General features: G+C 35.9%; 1 protein-coding gene across 4 annotated transcripts in view; it reads left to right on the top strand.

The window, feature by feature from the left end:
• The first annotated feature begins 1,622 nt into the window (after positions 1 to 1,622).
• LOC119837243 (serine/arginine repetitive matrix protein 2) overlaps positions 1,623 to 21,354 on the top strand; it is a 96,578-nt gene continuing 76,846 nt past the window's right edge. For 3 of the 4 annotated variants that reach the window (XM_038362761.1, XM_038362762.1, XM_038362759.1), the window contains exons 1-3: positions 1,623 to 1,864; positions 5,370 to 5,595; positions 18,215 to 18,461. In XM_038362761.1, coding sequence (XP_038218689.1) covers positions 5,540 to 5,595; positions 18,215 to 18,461 — 303 coding nt within the window. In that variant the 5' untranslated portion in view covers positions 1,623 to 1,864; positions 5,370 to 5,539. The remainder of the gene's footprint in view (positions 1,865 to 5,369; positions 5,596 to 18,214; positions 18,462 to 21,354) is intronic. The other variant, XM_038362760.1, reaches the window with a different exon arrangement.

Raw genomic sequence — 21,354 nt, 5'->3', positions numbered from 1 at the left:
ACGTTCATTGATGGTGAATGGGTTAAGTATTCGTCCTTAACTGAGAGGCAATAGGTATCTACTAGTGTCCAGGCAGTTTCTGCGCTGTTATGTACTGATTTTTTATTCGACTGCAGGGTTGGGTGGTAAAATTGCGCTATAAGGTGGTTGGTGGTATTGTAAAAAATGTATGACGAATTTTTACACACGCCGCAGTGGAAACGTGTCAGGATAAAGTTAACTCTATGAAGCGCGAGGCGAGTAGGTTCAAGATATTTGATTCGTATAATATTTGCATGAAGAGTAAAATTATTTTTGGGTTTGGCTTATGTTGTGTTCTGTATCAACATAATAAGTTACAGTTTATCCACTTTGATAATACTTACGTATTAAAATTTGTTATTATGAATGACAGTTTTGAAATAATTGTCTCTGTTCTAACTTACATATTCTATAAAGGGTGGAAATCTCAATACATTGTACCCTATATTGGCCTGAAGTTTAATTGCGAAATTATCAGAGAATTTAATTTGCAGACGCTACATGACTAATAACTAAAGCAATATAACAGTTTAACTCGAGAGCGCATAATGCTAATTGATGTTAGAGTCTATTTCAATGGCGAGTTTCCTAAAGATTAAAGTAATAAAGGCGAAGTTTACGTTTCGGCGTTCATTAACAGAACGAGTCACCGTGCTGGCTCAATGGCTGTTTGTGCTCAGACTCAATAAGCGGAAAAAACATACTTTCCCACTCTTCAGCGTCACGGCTCTTTCACGACATTCGCCGCAAAACCTACGCGAACTGATACATTCATCAAACGAAGCCCGTTTCTTAATCCGACCAAAATATACAACCACACAAAACCTCGCTAAAAGGAAATATAAACGGACCGCACCACGCCACGCCAATCTGAACCCTGTTCTCTGAGACATAAGAACAAACTTTGACGCTCCGTATTAGGCAAATGTACAAGAACACGAAACGTACCATCCACTCTTAAATGTGCAGAGGTTTAAAAACTTCAGTGCTTTTATGATACGGTGCACATTTGGAAGGTCGACGAAATATCAACAAATTTCGATCCGACTTAGAGTGAATTCATTTTCGACAAAGCGATTTATTGCCGTGGGATACTGAGTTAAGGTGAGTTTTTGTTTGTCGTAAAGCGGGACACGGGACAATAAAATTGTGGTTGATGTCGGAAGATGGGCGCCAACTTATTTCGATTAGAGATGCTTTAAAAGTTACCTTTGTTGATATTGCGTTAAAGCTCCAGCTTTTTGGGTCGCTCTCCGTTTTTACAACCGGAGAACTTTCAATTGAAATAATCTCGAAAGTTACTTTGTAGCGTAGAGAATAAATTAATGAAAATGAGTGGCGGATCTCACGTAAAAAGTGACAATCAAATCGATGGAATCGGTGAGGTAATTGAATAGATTAATAACAATGTTTATCATCGTTCTAAACGAGGGATCGGTTACAAAGAGCAAGGGAATCAGGGACTGACGCTGCAACATCGCGTTATTCGGAACGTTTACAACATAATAGAGAACATTAGTCTGATCCACTTTTGACATCATTATCTGTAGTCGGCGATAACCTGCGAGCGGCGTACGTCGCACCCGCGTTCCTCCCCGCAGGCCGCGCCGCCACAGTCGCGCACGACATCGCATAGCGCACGGACGTCTGCACCCGGAGCGCTCACTTTGTCCAAACACTCACTTTTGGCGGGATTTCGCACGGACGCGGGCGAACGTGACGCGACTCGGAATGCGCGCATGTTGTCAACGCGACCGAGGCGCCGTCGCAGTGAAATCTGTGGCGATTTGGATTGCAGTGTTGGATCTTTGGATGAAATAGTGCGCTGTGGCGTAATTTTTTTGTAAGACCCGCGGACGGATACGGTGTCCATGATGTTGACTCATGCGTGACGCGCTTGATCGCTGAAACTGGGATTATGACAATATTTGTTTACCCACCGCATTTCGTTTGGGATTATATTAATAGATTGTAGTGCGTTTCTAATAGTAAACAGCAATGAATAACACTGAGGCATGCCATTAAGTATACAATAAGTTGAATAATTTAATCAAAATGATAATAATGAGATGCACATAAAATAATTGAGGAAAAAACATTGGCCTCTATTGTTTGGGTAATCCCGGCGCTTAAATATTACACTGCGTTGAATACTTACTAAAGTTTACTTAATAAAGTTACGTTTTTTAATACAAAAGTCGTTAGCCTACACGGGACTACCTACTGTACACTCGATCGCACGTGATAGATTATTTTCAGATTCATAATGACCTTGCATTATATAGATTTCTAATCGCTTAAAAGCTTTCAACGGTTCATTACGCAAAAATCAAATTTCCCTCTTACGCACCCTGTATAGTGCGCCATGCATAGCTTTTGTTTTAAACGAGGCGTAGGCGTCGAAAATTTGCGCACCCTCTACGTGTGAAGGGCCTCGACGTTATTTGCGAAATTATTTTTAATCGATATTATGGGCTCTAATGTAGGTATGTATTTAATTTACTACTGTGAAAGGTATATAAAAAGAGGTTTTATTTTAATGTATATATTTATCAAAAATGTTATACTCCAAAAGTTCTTACTGCTTTATTCTAAGGCTTTAACTAAAGATTATCTATGGGATATAGATTATAAACTATTTGCTAAACAATGAAAATGTTTATGTTAAGTGTAATTTTATAATTATCACGTGACGCTTTGAATAAAACGTGAGTACGTATCAGTAAAGAAAAGTAAAAAATTAATAACTGTTACTTTTTACACCTTTTAGAAATATAATAGAAAAATACTATAATATGGAAGAATATTACAGCCACTTCAACTAAATAATCAGTTGATTTAAACAATTACAATTGGGATAAATAAATGACCCTACAAAAGTTTCGGTAAATACGATAAAGTTTTTCTTTATCAAATACGCTGCTTCTATGAACGTTAAAAAAACCCATTCATACAGTTCCAGGATTAAACTACCTGTGTTCGAAATTTCATCTAAATCTGTTCAGTAGACATTTGCGTGTTTTGTAAGCGTAAGCACAAACAATTTCACATTCATACTGTTTGTTCGAAGCGGTAAAATTATAATATAGACATCTGTAAATTAATCTTCTATTTAATGAGGCTTGGAAGTTTTTATAACAAAGAAATGTAAATGAGCGCCTTCAAGATTACGTAATCGGTAATACGATGAGGTTATGATAGCGCTTGTTTTTCATAACTCCATTATTATAATAATTTATCTACTTTTTAACGTTTTTATTTCGCGCTTTAATGAATAATGCTGTAATAAGATAACACAAATCGGTAGCTAGGAGGCACATTCCCACGTGCAGGAGTTGCTATCGTCGATAATTTAATTATTATATCTTGTGATTATAATGTCCTCAACATATGTTATTATTGATCGGTGACGGAACTAATTTGCTAAACTTTTTAGGAACCTTATCTATCAATACGTGTCCGTAGGTCCGATGGAATTTATTATAGACACAATTAGAAGGCTTTAAGCTATATTTATTATATAATATATAATATCAGTAAGCTGCTTTAGTACAATGTTAACTAAGAAAGTATTACAGCTCATATAAATGATGCATTCAATTACCCGTAAATAATAAACAAAGTCATCATACGACAGAAGGCAGAATTATGTTTGACAACTGACAATCACACGCCGTGGCCGTGCATTGAGTAAAAAAGTAAAACGTATATTACTATTAACAATAAATATATAATCATAAAAGCTATCAATTTAGTCCCTGAACTAACGAGCAAGTAATTATCGAAAACACTCGATTGACGCGGCGCGGTGATTCCGACCTCGTGGAAGTAGGTTAATGTGGACCAGAATGTCGGCCAGACAAGATTTTGGCTCGCACAGAAAACCCGCGGAAATATAACCTTGACAAATGTTACGTTTTAGACTTTCGCGGATGGCGTGGATTTACTCATACATTCACACACACGGGACATGTAAGGATTAGTGGACATTAGATGTTGTTAATGTTATTCATTAATTCTTCTTTTCTACGCGTCTTAATAATTCTTTTAATAAGTTTTTGTATTGTTTATAAACAATATTTCTGATACAGAAACAGCACGAATAATCGTCATGTGTCCCTATAGGTAAATAAATGAGTCTATCTGCTTACGAAATAATGTAAAGCATATTTATTGACTAAAGTCAATTAAAATGCCATATATTAAAGCTGCGTTAGCTGCCGTTAAATGAGAAACCCTACCTGGTGAACTTAATCACGTTTGCCAATTTATAGGATTGAAAGTGTTTCAAGAGAAATCTCAAATAATCCGTTGTCCTTTTCAATATTTGCTAGGACTTCAGCACTTAGGAAAAATATATGTTATTCATGCATTTCGTATATTTATTTAATAAAACCTTAATTTTCGATTTCGAAAGGTGTAACGAAGTTATCACAAATAACCTTACACCCGTATGGCTCGTTTGTGATATGTTTATGACAATACATCGCTGTTTCGCCGTGAAACTTAACACTGTATGTTTTCTGTTTATATCAAATCTGTGGAATAGATAAATTTTGTAACAATCAGGTAAACTTAAATTCTTAATGTTATAAGAAAAAAATAGCAGATTAAGAATTTCAAGCGAAAAGATAATGAAATGTTCTTCTTCAACTTTATTTAAGGGATTAGGGAAAACATTAACTTTATAGATTGCCCTGCGAACAAATTTAATATTTTTCTAGATTAAAATACCACAACAATATACAACTTAGAACAAAAGCTCTTTGATTACACTTGTTATATGTATAAAATTGACGATTGTTTATAAGCCTCTGTAAATCTATTTATTACATACAATTATAATATTGTTTCGAATAACGGCTAGATAGATATGAGATTACTATACAATCTGTTCATTTAATAACTCGTACAGTATTGGTTGCTCTAGCGTATCGTATATGCGTGGATTCCTCTTAATATGTGTGAATGCGATGACAGAATATTTGCTCGCGATATATATCAAACCGCCGCGAGTATAATGTCTCTCTCACGTCTTGTTTGCGCGAAATCACTTTTCCTTTCACGAACTTTTCTAAGTCAATATAATGGGGAAGATGGTTCAAAATATACAGACGTTTTCTCCCGATCGAGAACTTTAATAATAAAATTATGAAGCTTCCATCGCATAATTAATCCATTATTTTACGGTTTGGGAAAACTTGGACGGAGCGAGATGAATTTAAAAGATAACTCCGCGCACCCAGCACCCAGTTACGATCAAGCGTGGCCATGTCGTGAATTAACAATGAAATACCGATATGATTGCCTCCACATTTCCCGTGTCTAATTTGTTTATTTCACAACAGAGTGGATTGCGTATTGAACGTAACCAAGGAAAATGTTCGTAAGTGGCGTCGATTAGTACATTTTGTGATCAGTGAAGTGTCTATTGAAAAACAGTTGTTTTGTTTGTGTGTCGGAATACTTTGCAACAATTTCGTTCATTGTTAATAAAGTGGGTGGAGAGGCAGCTGGCATGCATATGTGTTATGAGAGGCCCGGCCTGGTCACCGCTCTGAACGGCGCCGTCGGGTAAGATGTTAGACGAATAGTTAATGAGAGCTGGACTTGCTTGTGCACGGATTGGGGTCACGCATCGAGGAAACTACCGCACTCCTATACAATCTGTATTCAAATAGTAATAAGGATTCTCTAGCTGTACCATTTCTTGTTGGTCTAGTATGTCATCCAATCTCCAGATGTTGTCACTGATTTTTTTTTGGTACCGTTTCATTATTGAGGAAGCTTGTGGGCGAAGTATCACTTGCCATTAATAGGCTGGGATGTATATTGACTTGTGACAATTAAAACTTAGCGCATGCATTTATTATAACTAATTTACTTCCCAGTTCTGAAACGCTGCGCCCTCTACGTCTCTGATACCGCCGAAATAAATTACATCAAAAACAATTTAGCGGTTGAGCCGTGAAAGCGTAACCGTCATAATTACTTTCTCAAAATACCTATTACAAACGTAGATAATTCACTTTGCATATTCAACGACATGATTACCACATTTGAAATCGAATCCAGTGCCAGAATAATTCGTTTCTCGTTTCTCATTTATGGGTTTAATTGTGTGTATATTAATTAAATACTCATATATTGTTATATTGAAAGGAAAGTATTTATCAGATCATAAGGTTAAGGAAAAAATTACAAATGCTCATTCATTTGTATTTTTTTTTTTTGATGTTGTATATCGTATCAGGTTTGGGATTAAGTAACATCGTTTTAATGTGACCGTGTGCTGGTTTAAGAGTCAGTTAGCATTCTGAAATTTGTCACTTGGGTGTCAGCGTAAATGCATTAGTTGCGAACGTTGCGTTCAATTATAGGAGAGAATCTCAAAAACCGAGTTGCACCTTACACATGTAGTATCATTTATTTGCTTATTTATTCCCTTTGATCACTTGGTATATTTTTAAAGCGAGCATTTGTTTCAGTTACATAATTTATCTAAGTCTACGTCACCGCTACGAGATTCGTACTAAGGCCCGTGTTGAACATTATTATGTGATATTATTTCATTTCTTTTGATATCTGCCGCCTCACGACTCCAATATAAGTTATAAATGGATAGAACTGGGCGTACACTTTCGGAATTTTGATGTGAACACACTCGTAAGCAGAACATTTCTATGTAAAAGGGTTTTATGGAACAAATTTTACGATGATGTTATAACCGTGTTGATTGGGAATTATAACTACATGTAGTTTGGATAGGGGCTCTGTACTTTAAATATAACTGAATATAATAATTAGTAGTGCTAATTTTTATACTTATGTTTTTTCGCAAATGATCCTCAAGAGTGAAACACAATTGTAAACTTGTAGAAACAAAAAATACAAAAGATGATATTATCCTCTAAGGATATAACTGACGCTTTTTAATATTACCATTATGGCTAACGTCTAGTTAGCGGTATCAAGTAACGTGACGTCATTAGAACGTCTCCTCGAATTCCGCCGTGTATGCAGGGCGGCGATAATCCAATAATCCGAATTGGTGGCTCGAGTCAAGCTCCTGGCCGTTGAGCCACTCTCCTTAATGATACCTCATAAATTGAGCATACGTTTGTTTAAGATGCTGCAGATATTGGACGCGAGCTTAGTGGGTGTTTGTGGTGGGACTAGATACTGGCGTTTTAATGTTAAAGTGTACTTGGCATTATGCACTAAGAAATTGGAAACGTTGCGGTTTTAATACATGGTACATTGGTTCTTTATTTTGCTTACGTGATCGTGGCACGCTCGCCGTTAGATCTTAGGAGATGTACGAGTACATAATGAATAAATCTTTAATCGAGTCTTGAATCCATTAAAATTTGGTGGTTGGTTTACGGGTATTTTCCTAAGTTTGATTTTAAGGACTTTTCAACGGATAGTAAACTTTGTGAAGTAATAAAGCTGATGTAAGTGTTGTTGCTGGTATGCTGGATTACTTCTTAAAAAAATTATTCCAGATATCGAAAAAGCCAAATATATTTGAAGTGTTAAACTATTTTGAATACATTGAAGTTCCTCAAACATTTGATAGCTTTTAGTCTGCTTGTGTAAGGATCATTGAAAGGACACGTGTCTCTGAAATTGCGGTTTGTATTTACATTTTAACCCAAAATGGACTATTTATAAAGATCATTAATTAGAATCGGTGGTTCAGCTAAGTCCCTTTATTGTTGTATATCTCTTTCAATAGAGGCCAATAATACAACATTTATTTGGTTTAATACAATAGCGCATCGCGGCTTCACCCGCGTAAGTCCGTATTCGCTGCTGCTATTCCAATCGTCCAGTATCGGTTCAGTAGTCCTTGCGTGAAAGAGCAACAAACACACACACATCATTACAAACTTTCGCATTTATAATATTAGTAGGATAGGATTTATTTGGTTTTCTTTTCATTTAACAATGAAGTGTTCTGATTTCTTTTTCTACGTAGTTTGTGTAGACAGTAAATCGCTACATGATAGATTTCGGCATTATTAAAAACGATGACACGAAAAACAGTATTGACGCATATTTTTAGTGTAGGTACTTACTACGTCGCTACGAGTGTAACTGAATCTTACTATGTTGGAATCATACAATGCATCACTGAAGTGTCTTATAAAACAGTTGAAACTAATAAAGCGGTGAAGAACGTAAAAGTTTCCCCAGCAAAAGCCACAGATTGTTACGTATATCGGCACTTCGTTATACAGCTCCTTACAAGCGGAAAAGCATATAATCCCGAGCATTCATTCAGTGTGTATTCTTGAAACAGCTCTCAATATTTTTGTTCTATATTTTCATTCGGACGGTATTTCGCTCTGGGAAATGAAAATAGGCTAACGTATGCCGAATACAGACAGCGCCGAGTGGACGACGCAAAAAGAAGGCTGTACTGGCCTGCCGGGTTTGTGATTTGGAAATGGAGCTTAGGGAAATAAGTACAGATGAATCTTTAAAGGAGTAAGATAAAAACAATGCCACAAACGCATGGTGAATATTACGTGAATGATATATTTATTTTAAGAAGAGAGCTGATACTGATAACTAAATCATAAGAAATGTTTTCTATTATATGCCTAAATGAAGAAGTAGATCAGTACATTGGTTGCAAGCAAGATAGTTGTTAAGGACTGTAGCGAGGCATAACAAACAGATCCGGGTTTAATTCGAAGCCGCAACAATGGAAAACCAATCAGCAAAAGTTTAAGTCTCTGTTATTCTTGAATTGAACTGTCGGTTATACCAACAAAATTAACGTCTAGATCCCAATGAAAACAAGACTATACTGAATGTACTAGAAAGTCAGTAATTAAATGTAAGTAGTGGAATTAAAAGTCCTCGTATTACGGTGCCGAACAAAACATTCGCAGTTTAACCAATTACGTCGCTAAACAGATTATAAAATGGGTAGTTATTGCATCCGGGCTTTGTGCTGTCACTGACTGGCACGTTGATTTCACTTTTATGCCTCATATGATAAAGTTCATTTTCTCTTTCTTTCGGCAGTTGTGAAAAAAATTCTAACAATGGCGACGGAATTATAAATGCAGCGATCACAAGTCAAGGAGAGAATGAAAAAGAAATTTTAATAATCGTATTAATTGATATTGGTTTTGAAGTACTTCGACAGAAGACCAGGGTTATGAGTTAGGAGTGTTATTGATAGCTTATAATTAATTAAATATTTCCACCAGTCTGGCTACTATTAATACCGCGATGTTATTTTCACAAAGTACATAATTCAAATCGCTAAACGTAAAAGTGATTACATTTTGTATTCACCAAAATAATCCGTTGTGATACAATGCGTTAAAAGTTGACCTGAATAATATACATTCGAGGCACGCACAGCGTAAATAATTGGAAATATATATCTAACGAATTGTATGCAGGTATCAATTACACGCGCGGTAATGTACTGTGTACCTGACGCTGATGAGTGTACACATATTGCGGTCTTCGCAAATATTTAAACAAATCTTTGGAGTCTTCGACCTCAGTTTTATATGTATAGCATGAGATATACCAAAATTGATTGCAGTTCGTATTACGATCGTTGTATGAACCAAGTCTATTATACGAACGAAGGTCACCATCTGAATTCTCGAGTAAATGGTTGACACGAAACAAATGGACGGACACTTACAGATAGAAACACTGTTACACTGTTGGATTGTTAGTTACGTAATGCCGCGACTTCATCTCGTAGAAATGGCGCGGTTTTATGAAACGCATTTTTTGAATTGTACGCTTTGAACAATGGCCGAATGAACGTGTCTTTTTCGTAGAGTTTATAATTGTAGTTACGAATTATTTTTGCTTTTAACCGTAACTCGTTGCGCTAGTGAGCGGGTATTTGTTGTTTTTTTTTTTAGGTTAGCTCATATGTATAGGTGATTGTTTCAGACGGTTTTACGATAGGATTTGGCAGTTGTGAGTGATTGCTGAATCGTATACTACGTAGCAACGTTATCTTCAGCTTCTTAGGTAGTGCAAATAAGTTGCAGTATCCATTTGCTTTCTTATTTATCCTTATTTTAAGGGAATAGGTTAGTAATTTTCTTATTACTTGGTGTGTATACAAAACCCAAAAGATTATTTTTACTAATGATTGCCATATGTTGTATGAAACACAAACGTTGGCAGCCCGATTATTTTCCGAGAATTCTCATTATGACAAAAAGGAAGTTCGCAATGTACTTGGAAAAATGTTTCTTTGTTTGCCAAAATATATCTTTTGATCTCGCTACCACTTCGTTTTGTACACACGATAAAATTAATTGAGTGATTAACTGCGACATCAACATTCTCGAGATGTGCAATTCGGTTGATTTTGTTAAAACGCACAAACCGTACGGAACAAAGCAAATTTGATCGCACGCACTGGAATCGCTAGCAATGATTAACAACTCACATCGCGAGTGGATCGTATAAAAATTATAAAAAGCTAAATAAAAATGCAGCGGGCTCGCATTATCTGTGGCTATTAAGGTTCACTATCGTACATTTGTTACAGTGGTTGCGTCATGCCAATGTCCGCTCTTAATTGTCGTGAGGAAACTTGGCTATGCTTTTGACATGTTGGCTGTTGTTGTATAGCCGTTAGCTTGTAATTATGTGTAGCTACTGCATGGTGATCGTTCATTAATCTACATATGAGTCGGCTTTTAGTAGGAAATTAACCATTGCCGTAATTGTTGGAGTGATTTCATTTCTAATTTACGTATCGTTAGCTCTGACGCTTTAAATTGTAATATACAGTATTTTAGTGTTGAATTAAATTTCTGTAAATGTTTATAGTGATGCCTATTATATTACTGAAATAAATAAGATAAACTACATGTTAACTAAATTTAATGTTCGTAAAGCGAAGATTAATAGATATCCATTCCCTTTTTGTCGCGTTCTATCTCATCATGTACCGGATCACTTACTTGATTAAATACAATAATTAAGAAAAGTTTAAAATCGGTCCTCAGTTGATGAACGAGTGTAGGCGCACAGACGGCGACGCTAATTAAAGCCGTGAAGGCTCGGGAATATTCAGGAATTATTGTGGCGTTGTTTAAAACCTCTCAGAGCTGGCTCATATTCGCGACTGTTTGATTACGTACCCACTCCTGCTTTTTCAGCTTTCGTATATTGCACATGTAATCATTAAAAAAGGATTTTAGTTGAAATTTTTCGAAATTGACTGCGCACTTTTTTTATTTAATGCTACGTTGTAGAGCTTGCGTGCTCGTACATTTCATTGTTTTTTTTTATAACCAAAAGTATTTTTAATTTTTAAATATTTCTTTTCACAAACAGCGTTCTATTTGAGGTTATTGAAGGCTTCGCTCTAAGTACATTGAACCGCGATATCCCCTCACAATCTTCTAGTGACTCCAATCGAATCGGAAGTGGAAATTTATTCTCGATACGCTAAATAAAATCATCCACGAACTTCTCTTACTTCAAATTTATAATGTTTTTATAGATGATTCTTGCTGGTATATAACGTTCGAAATATTACTTTCTAACGATTTAATTCATCGGTTTAATAAAAGCATCGTATTAAACGTTTCAAATGATAAATAGTTATAAGTAATAATACATAAAATTGGTTCAATATCAGTTTTGCTTATATATCAGCACCTTATTTTTTTGTTATCGGATGACATTGTATTGGATGTTATCGTAACCGATAAAGAGTGTCGTTAGGATATAAGTCAAGTGTCAACGACCGTTCGGCCTAGCAGGGGTTGGACGGTCGCGCTACCGAATGTTATGTATCGAATCGTAAACTGCCTTAACTCCGCTATACATAAATAATGTTTCACGTAATAACAGCTGTGATCAGCTCGTTGAAATTTATATTCCGTATTGACCATATGTACAGCGAAACAATAAAACACGGCCAAGACCTGAACCTTGGGGTATGCCAAGAATAAACGCAGAGTTTAACGTGTGTCGTATAATTATTGTTATTTATTAAAAAGGGTGCGTGGAGCGACATTCCCCCAGCCTCTTTGATAACGGTCGATGAACTTAGGAGGGTGAAGCTTGAAGTACGCACCGGTTAGATTGATCATGTTTTTTGTTCTGTAAGATGTGTCCGTTTAATTAAATACTAGAACGGTGTTGAAGCACCTTTTAGTGACGCATTCTTTAGCGTTTAAGATGCGACGATTAGAAGTCGTTTGAATAATTGTTTTAAGTATATTATTTTAGGTTGGTTTTTATTTTTGTCTAAAGATTGTATTCGCTCGTGATGACAACCATAACATACATGTTTTTATTGAACCTTTTACTTTGCCAATTCGATTTATGCGGGGAGAGTTTTGTTTTTGCAGTGTATTATGTAATATTCTAACAACTTACTAACTAATCATTGATTCTCGATCACTATTAAAAGATTCACTCAGTTAGATAAAATAAAGAACACATTAATAGACACATAATTGAATGCGTTGTTAAAATGTGATTCGCTCTAATCACAGTTTATCGTTATGGGTATGTAAAAAGCGTTTCGCGACAGAATTTAACAGGAATTTGGATGTGAGCCAGACGGAATCCGTACATAGATTGAACAAGGGTTCACTTATCGTATGATCCTTTACCTTTTGACAATCGTTCTCTATACTTATGTCGTTATCGAGAAACCTTTTTATTTGCAAACAAAGGAGTCCACCAAATGCGAGAGGTTTTGTTTCGGTTACATGGAGGTATCCCATTATGACCCAAATTGGGTATCGGAAAAAGAAAGAAAATTGAAATGTTATTTTTAAACGTAAGTAATCTTAGTACGTATACATCATTTTCTTTAAATATATAAATGTATTAGAATATTATGTTAGTAGGTAATTAATACATAACTTCATAAATTACGTACCATTGCAACATCTGAAACTACGTTCTTACTCTATTTTTAAATAATGTTTGCATTATGTTGGAGTACGACGATTTGTTATAAGTTATTTTCTAAAAGCCTATCTTGCCAAGTCTATTACTTGAGCAAAAATACTTCGTAGTGGACAAAACGAGAAGAAATTCCCATTTTGCTGCGAGCAAGTTGTTATGCCTACAATGCGGAACACTCTTTTGGGGCATTTTTTATTTATCTAAAGTAGACTTCAATTTAATTTCAAAATGAAATTTTCACAACGTTGCTTTTCATAAGAATTTTTAAACGTACCTTATAGTATAGTTAAATCGTGTACACGATAAGGGAATGACAGCAAAGTATCAAAATTTTAGTGGTTATCATTTGTTTTTTATGGTACTCGCATAATCGAGCAAATATCTTGCATAATAATCTCGTGATAAGTTATACAATATACAGAGATAAACGCACGATAAACGTATTAAATCTCATATTATTAAATAAATGACAACAATTTTTTAATTTAAAGACAATACTTATTTACTATTCATTTGCTAACGTCACGAAAAGTAATAAAATGTAAGGAAGGTAGTTTTACTGATCGAAATGCGCAGAATATAATGTCAAACATTTTCGCAAGTTACGTCCACAAATGAATATAAAAAGTTGAAATATTGGCGGTATTTATAACGCGATAACCGCAGACCTCGGCGCGCGTGTTATCAATCGAGCCGTAGTTAGTGCCACAATTTGAGCGCTTTTCAAGTGTTTACTGTTTCATTTCAGTTTTGCACCAGTCGCGTTACGTATTTACTTCCACATGACGCACATTATAATTTGTTAGTTGACCCTATTTGTTATTTTGGTTTTTGTTTGTAAATAAATAAGTTATAGGACATGATGATTTTTTTGTCTTGAATAAATTATTTCGAAGCAGTTCGTATCTGTACTAATATGTACATATGTATTACAATAGAACGAAGTTGGATGACAAAAGGTTCCAAAACACAACAAGGATATTTTTAAATTAGAATGAAATTGACATGAGAAAGGGAATCTATTTCCTCCGTAGGTACAACGCGGACGAAGCCGCGTACGGTATAGTAATAAATAAAAGCAAAAATCACTATGTGGGTAGTTGTATTGTTTTAATTCTGAAAGTAGATAATAATTACTCTTCGTTAGCCCGGGGATTTTATTTCATCTCATATATTCACAGATAAATCGAATATTTATCAACCATTGATGTTTTCAGTTCCACTTGAATATTCCCTTATATTTTTAATGTTCCACGTATAAATAATTACTGTTGGGACGTGATTTGAAAATAGTGTCTCGACTCAATTTACATCGGACTTGTGCAGTTTTCTCTTCGATTTATTATGACACTGTATGAGAAATGAGTTTGTATTGTTAGTTTATTTATCGGCACGTTGAATGCGTCCGTGGCAGACCGGTTCGATGCTGAGTCGTGGCTAATTGGGTGATTATCGTTATGACTTCATTTGAAATTCCAATGCAGATAGGCGATTTTTATAAAATTTTATTCGATCGTGACACGCCAGGATATTATTTTTGTAGCTTAATATTTATGATGTTTTTTTTTAACAATGTCTGAATTAAATTTGACATTAGAAAATTTCCTGTTTACATGAATGTCGTGTGTATACACTTATAAAGCTACGACCTACTAGATTCGTGAAATATATTGGTATAGAAGGATGTAGAATTTCATGGTCGGGAAAAATGTTCTAAAGAATTTAGGGCGGGGCGAATTTCTTCTAACATTAATTTACCTAATAAGCTTAACACGAACTGGGTTAATTTCTCTAAAGTGCAAGTAAGCATTACCTTTGGCCCGTGGCCCGGACTCTATTAATTATTCGCGCTTCAAACTGGGCTGAACTATAATACAATGAGAGAGGGAAAACAGAGTAATGCAATCTGACCCGGCTGCACAGACGGGGTAATTGAGAGCCGTAGTTTGCGCAAATAAAGGAAAACGCTCGATTGCCGTACTAGTTAAAAATCGTTGCTACAGTGCCGTTTTGGCCTTTTGTTTCCCTTCCTAGAGATTGCGCTTCCGTGGGAGGGCTGCAATTGGCTGCGTTCACGCTGTCTTTTTGGTAGTCTGAACTCAAGCCGCGGTTCTTACCTGCAGACATAAAAAAATAAGTTGTCGGGGCACGTGGTTGGCATGTCATTAAAATGTTGTTGCCGCGAGAAAGGGAACAATGACAATTGCTTTCTGTATAGTACGCAAGATATATATCTACTATAAATTCAACACTAGTTGACGATGGCTCACAGTCTGACCATACGAGATATAGTTATAGAATGATCCTTCCTCTAGGTTACTCAATTATAGATGTAATAAAAAGTTACTTCATAGGAATTGTAATTACTGAATGACAGTGTTATTTAATTGGTTGCTACAAGGATATTTTCCGGTTACGAGGCGCGCTGTAGGTATTTACACGCCGCAGTTGCCCGACTGCCTCTCATTCGATAAAAGGAAAAGTCAAAGAGTACAGTTACACCAATAGCCGAAATACCATAAACAACGATTAAAGCATGGCGTACAACCCGTAATACCACTTTCGCCGTCCGCGCAAGGTGAAGATTTATTATCGCAATTACTTCCTTTTGGTCGCGGCTCCTGATAACGAATAATACCGCGATTTATAGCGCCGTATCCTGTTATTTAAAAAACTCGATCGAGACAATTATACGCTTTTGGTAACGGTGCTTGCTCTGAGATATACTACATATATATTGGTTAGGTTCTCGGGGCGAAATTTTTAATTACTAACAGACTTTAGTCATGGCATTTTTTTATTAAATATGCTTAGTGGTTAAAGCTAACATCGACTTTGTGTACATCGCGCTTCATGTTTGTTTTAGAAACAATTGTGCTCACGACGCAAATCACACAAATGTTTATTATCAGAGACAATGTTTGATTGAAGATTGTTAGACGCCACTTATCGTGGTTCGATAGGTTAGTACGAAATACAAATGGAACAATATATTCTTGTAATATTGTTTTATTTGTAACGAACTATTATTTTTTTCATAATCAATGGTACTTAATTAGATAGCCTTTTATGTAAGCCATTAACATAATATTTTTCTTAGAAACACTTTACTAAAAATAGAATTATATCAAAGGATCAGTCATATAGCAATTTGAACGACAGCATGTCGAGAATGCTCATACCGTGTAATATGTGTAAATACCATGAATGCCTTTGATTTTGCGTTGAAATAGCTTAGCTGTATAAGCTGTGGCTACACGAACGATCTTGAGTGTAATCAATATGGTATCAAATAGCTCAGTGTGCCCGGATCATTGCTCGAGAGCTTATGAGCGTGTGGGTGAACCATTATGTGTTTTCGTGAAATTAATATTAATGGTTTTGATGGAAATTCGGGTTACGGATTTTTCCTTTCATGAATAAGAATTTACCTAACTAATTTCCTAGAAAATGGATAAAAGAGAACAAATGGATACAAAATTCCATTTATTTTATACTAGCTGGAACCTGCGACTTGCGTGGCAACCGGCTAAAAAATCCTATGTGTTAATCCAGACTGATTTATCCCTGTGTCAAATTTTTTGCTTGGAAGAGTAGCAAACATATGTACCTGGATATATTCTTACAGACTTTCGCGTTTATAATATTAGTAGGATGAAGTATGATTACAACTTTTTCGAACTCTAGGAATTTTGAATCACTTATTTATTTATTTTTATCGGTTTAGTGTCACGTAATATTTATTGAAATGTTTATCTTGACTCGTAGTTGTATTGTACAAATATAAACATCTGGCAATACGCATTAGACTTTATTCTATTCTCAAAATATTGAAACTATTTTAGATTGTTTTCATTTAAACGTAAATACACTCGTTATGTTATCGGCGCGCGTTGTTGTGGCGTTTTTGTTTGAAATATTGTGCGGATTTATTACAGTTTAGATGCGTTTCAAATATTGATGTTATGGGGTTTTAAAATATTAAATGGGACTCAACCTATATTATTTCGGTCGTTTCTAAAAAATAACAATTCGAAAAATTGTTTGAAATGACAAGAAATGGGCATGTTATCGAGAAAAATATGCTAAATTTGAACTCTAGAAACTATGAATTACTCGGTGTAAGGGTTATTATAAACTCTAAAGATGGACGCAATTATAGTTTATGAGTTAACGAACATATTGTCCACACAAATAAACTTATGCACTAGAAGCATCTAACAAGGCGGCTAAGTATTTTATTCGATAAGCTACTTTGCTAAAGTTTGAATTCTGACCCAGTTTCGCTCTTTGTGTTTCGCAGTTCGTTCTTGTGCTAGTTTTGCTTCATCCTTCACTATAAACTTGAGATATTGGAATTTCAATTAATTTATCATATGATTTATTTATATTCACTTTGATTGAGTAATTAAAATATGATAACGTTGCAATGGTAAATCGTTAGCTAGGAATTGTTGAATAAACCTGCCTCGGTTAGTGAAATGAGTAGTTGTTTTTATTGCTCAATGCACATGTTAGATATTTATTTGTTAAATGCTGTAGTGATATTTACTTAATCTATAATTTTTGTTCTAAAACAGAAAATATCAATATTCTAAAGGAATATAGTAAAACATTAAAAAAAGAACATGGTACCACCTCTATCCGTTTAAGATGCGTTTAAGTCACACAGTCGTGACTCCAATGGTCATTTCATAATAATTAAAGAGCCCGTTGATGTTAAATGGACCACCCACTTGTAGAGGAAGTGGTGTACACAAAACGTTGCCCAATCCGAGCGGGCGTGGCGTTGAACTGAAGATAAGAAGAGCAAACAATGCGTCAAATCACAAATGTTGCCGACTACGTGATATCCTCTTAAGCGGGCCAATGTGTGAATTATAATGTTTACGCTCCATTTGAATGTGCCATGTGGGAACTCGGGAGAAACGGAAAACAATAAGCTCGCATCAATTGGGAGCTCCGAGTTAAAGACATAAAGAATCGTCGTATAAACAATAATATTAGGTATAATTGAGTTATCCGTTTAGTCTATGATTACCTTTTCTCTTATATCCTGATATATGATATTTGTCTTGGGCTGGTTCGATTTCATCTGGAATAATGTTATGTTATTACTATTGTTTATATGAATTTCAATTCATATGATACGAGTCAATATTAGCAGGTACTAGGTACACGTCTGTCTCCCTTTCGTTGAGCTTTGTAATGAATACTAAAACGTTTAAATGAAACAAAATACAATTGTTTCCAGGTACGACAAGTGGGACCGGGGCGGGGGTGGCGGCGGCGCGGGCGCGGGCGCGGCGTGGCCTGGCCGCGAGCGCGAGCCGCGCGACGCCCGCGACAGCCGCGAGGCGCGCGACACCCGCGACACTCGCGACACGCGCGACCGCGAGCGCGACCGGGAGCGCGAGCGGCAGGCGCGCGCGCACCAGATGTCGCACGCGCACGCCGCCGAACCGACTGACTCCTCATCACTATTCCCGGCACCATTCAGAGTGAGTAGTCCCAAATGATATTATAACCATTATATTTATAAATAATGGGCATACCTTTCAAACATTCATGCTTGTATGTAGAAGTAACTCCTTCTTGTTGCTGTTGTTGTTTTTGTAAGGTGATACACAAAAAAATAACATGTACAATGTTTTCAAAGAATAATTTTCGTAGGTATAACGATTACACCAAACTGAAACCCGCAATTCACCTTCAAAGTGTCAGAATGATACCCAAAAAAAAGGTGTATCATTGATTTACAATAACAAAAAACACGAGTGCACCAGACATGCAACTCGGTATCGATTTCATTTGGTGCGAAATTGAAATATATTTGGCAGCACACGGTATGTTTTACGTCGGATATGGGAACGGGGAGCGAGCGGCTGCGTTGCGCTTTTCGACATCTGTGTTCCGCATCAGCTGTACTGGAAAACATTGAAAATATTATGCTTTTATTAGTGTTGCTTGCTCTTGAATCTATTTGAACTTTGCTTTTTGGTGTAGTCGTATAACCTTATATCAAATACCTGCCTGTTTCGTCATAAGATAAATGAGAATTAAATAAACAATTATGAAAAACCGGTGTATTGGGCTAGGACGGTAGAAATAAACAGCAATGAATGAACAGAATCAGATAATGTTTGATAGCATTTGTACTGTTTCAATCAGTTAAATATTATAATCGAATAAAGAAACATACGATCACTCATAACCGTAGTTATATGTACAAATGTAAAAGCTTCTCATTAAGGTTGGTCTATCGTGTAATGAACAAAATGTCGAAACATTCTGCAATCCCAAGCAATAAATATAAATTGAAAGTTCGCTTCGTTTAGCGATAGTCATGACATCTTATTACAACTTGTAAATATACAAGGAAAAACTCGTTTGACATATTTGAACAATCGTAACCTTCACTAGCTTGTATTTTATACATATTTATTGTAGATGTATATATAACTTACGGAAGAGGTAAATATATTTTTATGAAAATGTATGTATTTGATGATATTTCGAGTCCTGTTTATCCGTTTGTTTGTATTTTATATACGAGAAAAGTTTCTGCGGTGCATTTACGAAAATGTTAAAATACAGCGCTGCACCAGTAACTATTGTGGAGTACTACAAAGCGTTTGGAAAAATAACAGCTTTTTATCATGAATCTGTCCGCCGCCGAGGACAACGTGACGAGTTAATTTTTGTCCAGTGGAAAATGAAAACGAAGCTCTGATATATATATTTTTTTACGTTGTTTGAGTTTTCCATTATTTTGTGATTATCACTTGGCAATTTTGCCTTTTCAGTTAGACACTTTTAGGTTTAGTTTTGATAAAATATTGCTATATCAGTAGGTAACCCAAAACTGACAAGAATGTTTTGAATAATTATTTGCATTCCAAATTTCCGAAGGCTAAATATAAATAGACTTGAGATAATAAATTGTCTGACTTGTGGCAGACTCCGGTTGTTTCGACAAAATTACGCAAAATCCGCGCAACAAAATTGATGCAAAAAAATGCAACAAAACACCACGACGTTATGTGATTTGCACATCACCTGAATGCAACGGGTATTTAATCCGCGAGACATGCAACCATTATCGACACGTAACTCGAAATATTCTTTATTATAGCTGAACGGGTAACAGATTCTCGGAAGTCTAGTGCAACTGTCAGTTTATCGCGTGATTCGTTATAGTAGTGAGCTATCGCGCTCAGTTTTACAAACGCACGTGTCTCACTGCCTTGTTATTCTTTAGATAACGACGCTCCGGGTGGGGATATTTTCTGATAAGATGCGTCAATGATAAAGAAATAGCCTTCGGTCAAATTTATTTAATAAAATATCGGTATTGTTAATGTAAGGCGATAGTTTTCAAATTTCACTTTAACACATTCAAAAGTGAAACAAAGAAACTACATACGATTCTCGTGGAGCAAAGTCAAGCATGTTCCAGGTCACCGATTGTTTACGCGTTCGAGACGGTAATTCGGACGATCGGCCGGATCGCAAAGGAAATTGTTGCCAAATGATTTACTCGTCTAATATTTACTCGGCGATAACAAGAATGGCTCGCCCTTACTAATACTATGTTTGCCATCTAGTCAACATTATCAGATAATGCGCTCATGGAAGCATAATATTTCGTTTGCGCTCTGTGATTAAAATTCCACTGAATTATTTCAGCGGCTTTTGGCCGTGCGGTTGAGACGCGATATAGAGTGTGGTCATAATAAACGTTTTAAAAGCGGTCGACTTATCATCGCACCCGAGTTGCCGCGACCCAGTTATGCGGCGCACAGCACCACCTAGGTACCTACGTATTCGTACGTACATACAGGTTTGTAATTAAAACGACGCCGCTTTTCACACTCCGACAAAGCGATATTATGGCCCGAGCCGATAAGAGGTAGTAGCCTCGTAGTTAAATTTGACTTTATTAATTTTATTTATTGATGTTGTTACTCTTATTAAACTTTCGTTTGCGTCATGATGCCAAGAATTCAAGGTTACACTATTAAAAGATAACGAACCTCTACTGAGACAATTGACGTGTTGATTTTTTACAATTTCGACTGCGTTCATTTGACACCATCTCGGGAATAACCAGTTATGTTAGCAAAACAACATATTTATCTATTGTTCTAAAACCGGATTTGTGCTAACGTTGCACGCCGCTCGAGAGATTTACTGCTCGAACAAGATCCGCAATATTTTCATCAACGCTGTCAATTCCTTGTACGTAATTGCTCATTTTTTATGTCGGTTTTTCTCATTTCGCTATACCAGTTTTAAGTCACCTTGTCAAGGTTGCATCGATAAATACTACTCGTTTGCGCAGTCGATTACTCGAACACGTTTGCGTATTTAACTATTTCACTTGGTCATGTT

Source organism: Zerene cesonia, chromosome 27, assembly GCF_012273895.1.
Source record: "Zerene cesonia ecotype Mississippi chromosome 27, Zerene_cesonia_1.1, whole genome shotgun sequence".
NCBI classification, from domain to species: Eukaryota; Metazoa; Arthropoda; class Insecta; order Lepidoptera; family Pieridae; genus Zerene; species Zerene cesonia.
The sequence above is the reverse complement of the archived record's forward strand: the minus strand, read 5'-3'. Positions and strand labels throughout refer to the sequence as shown.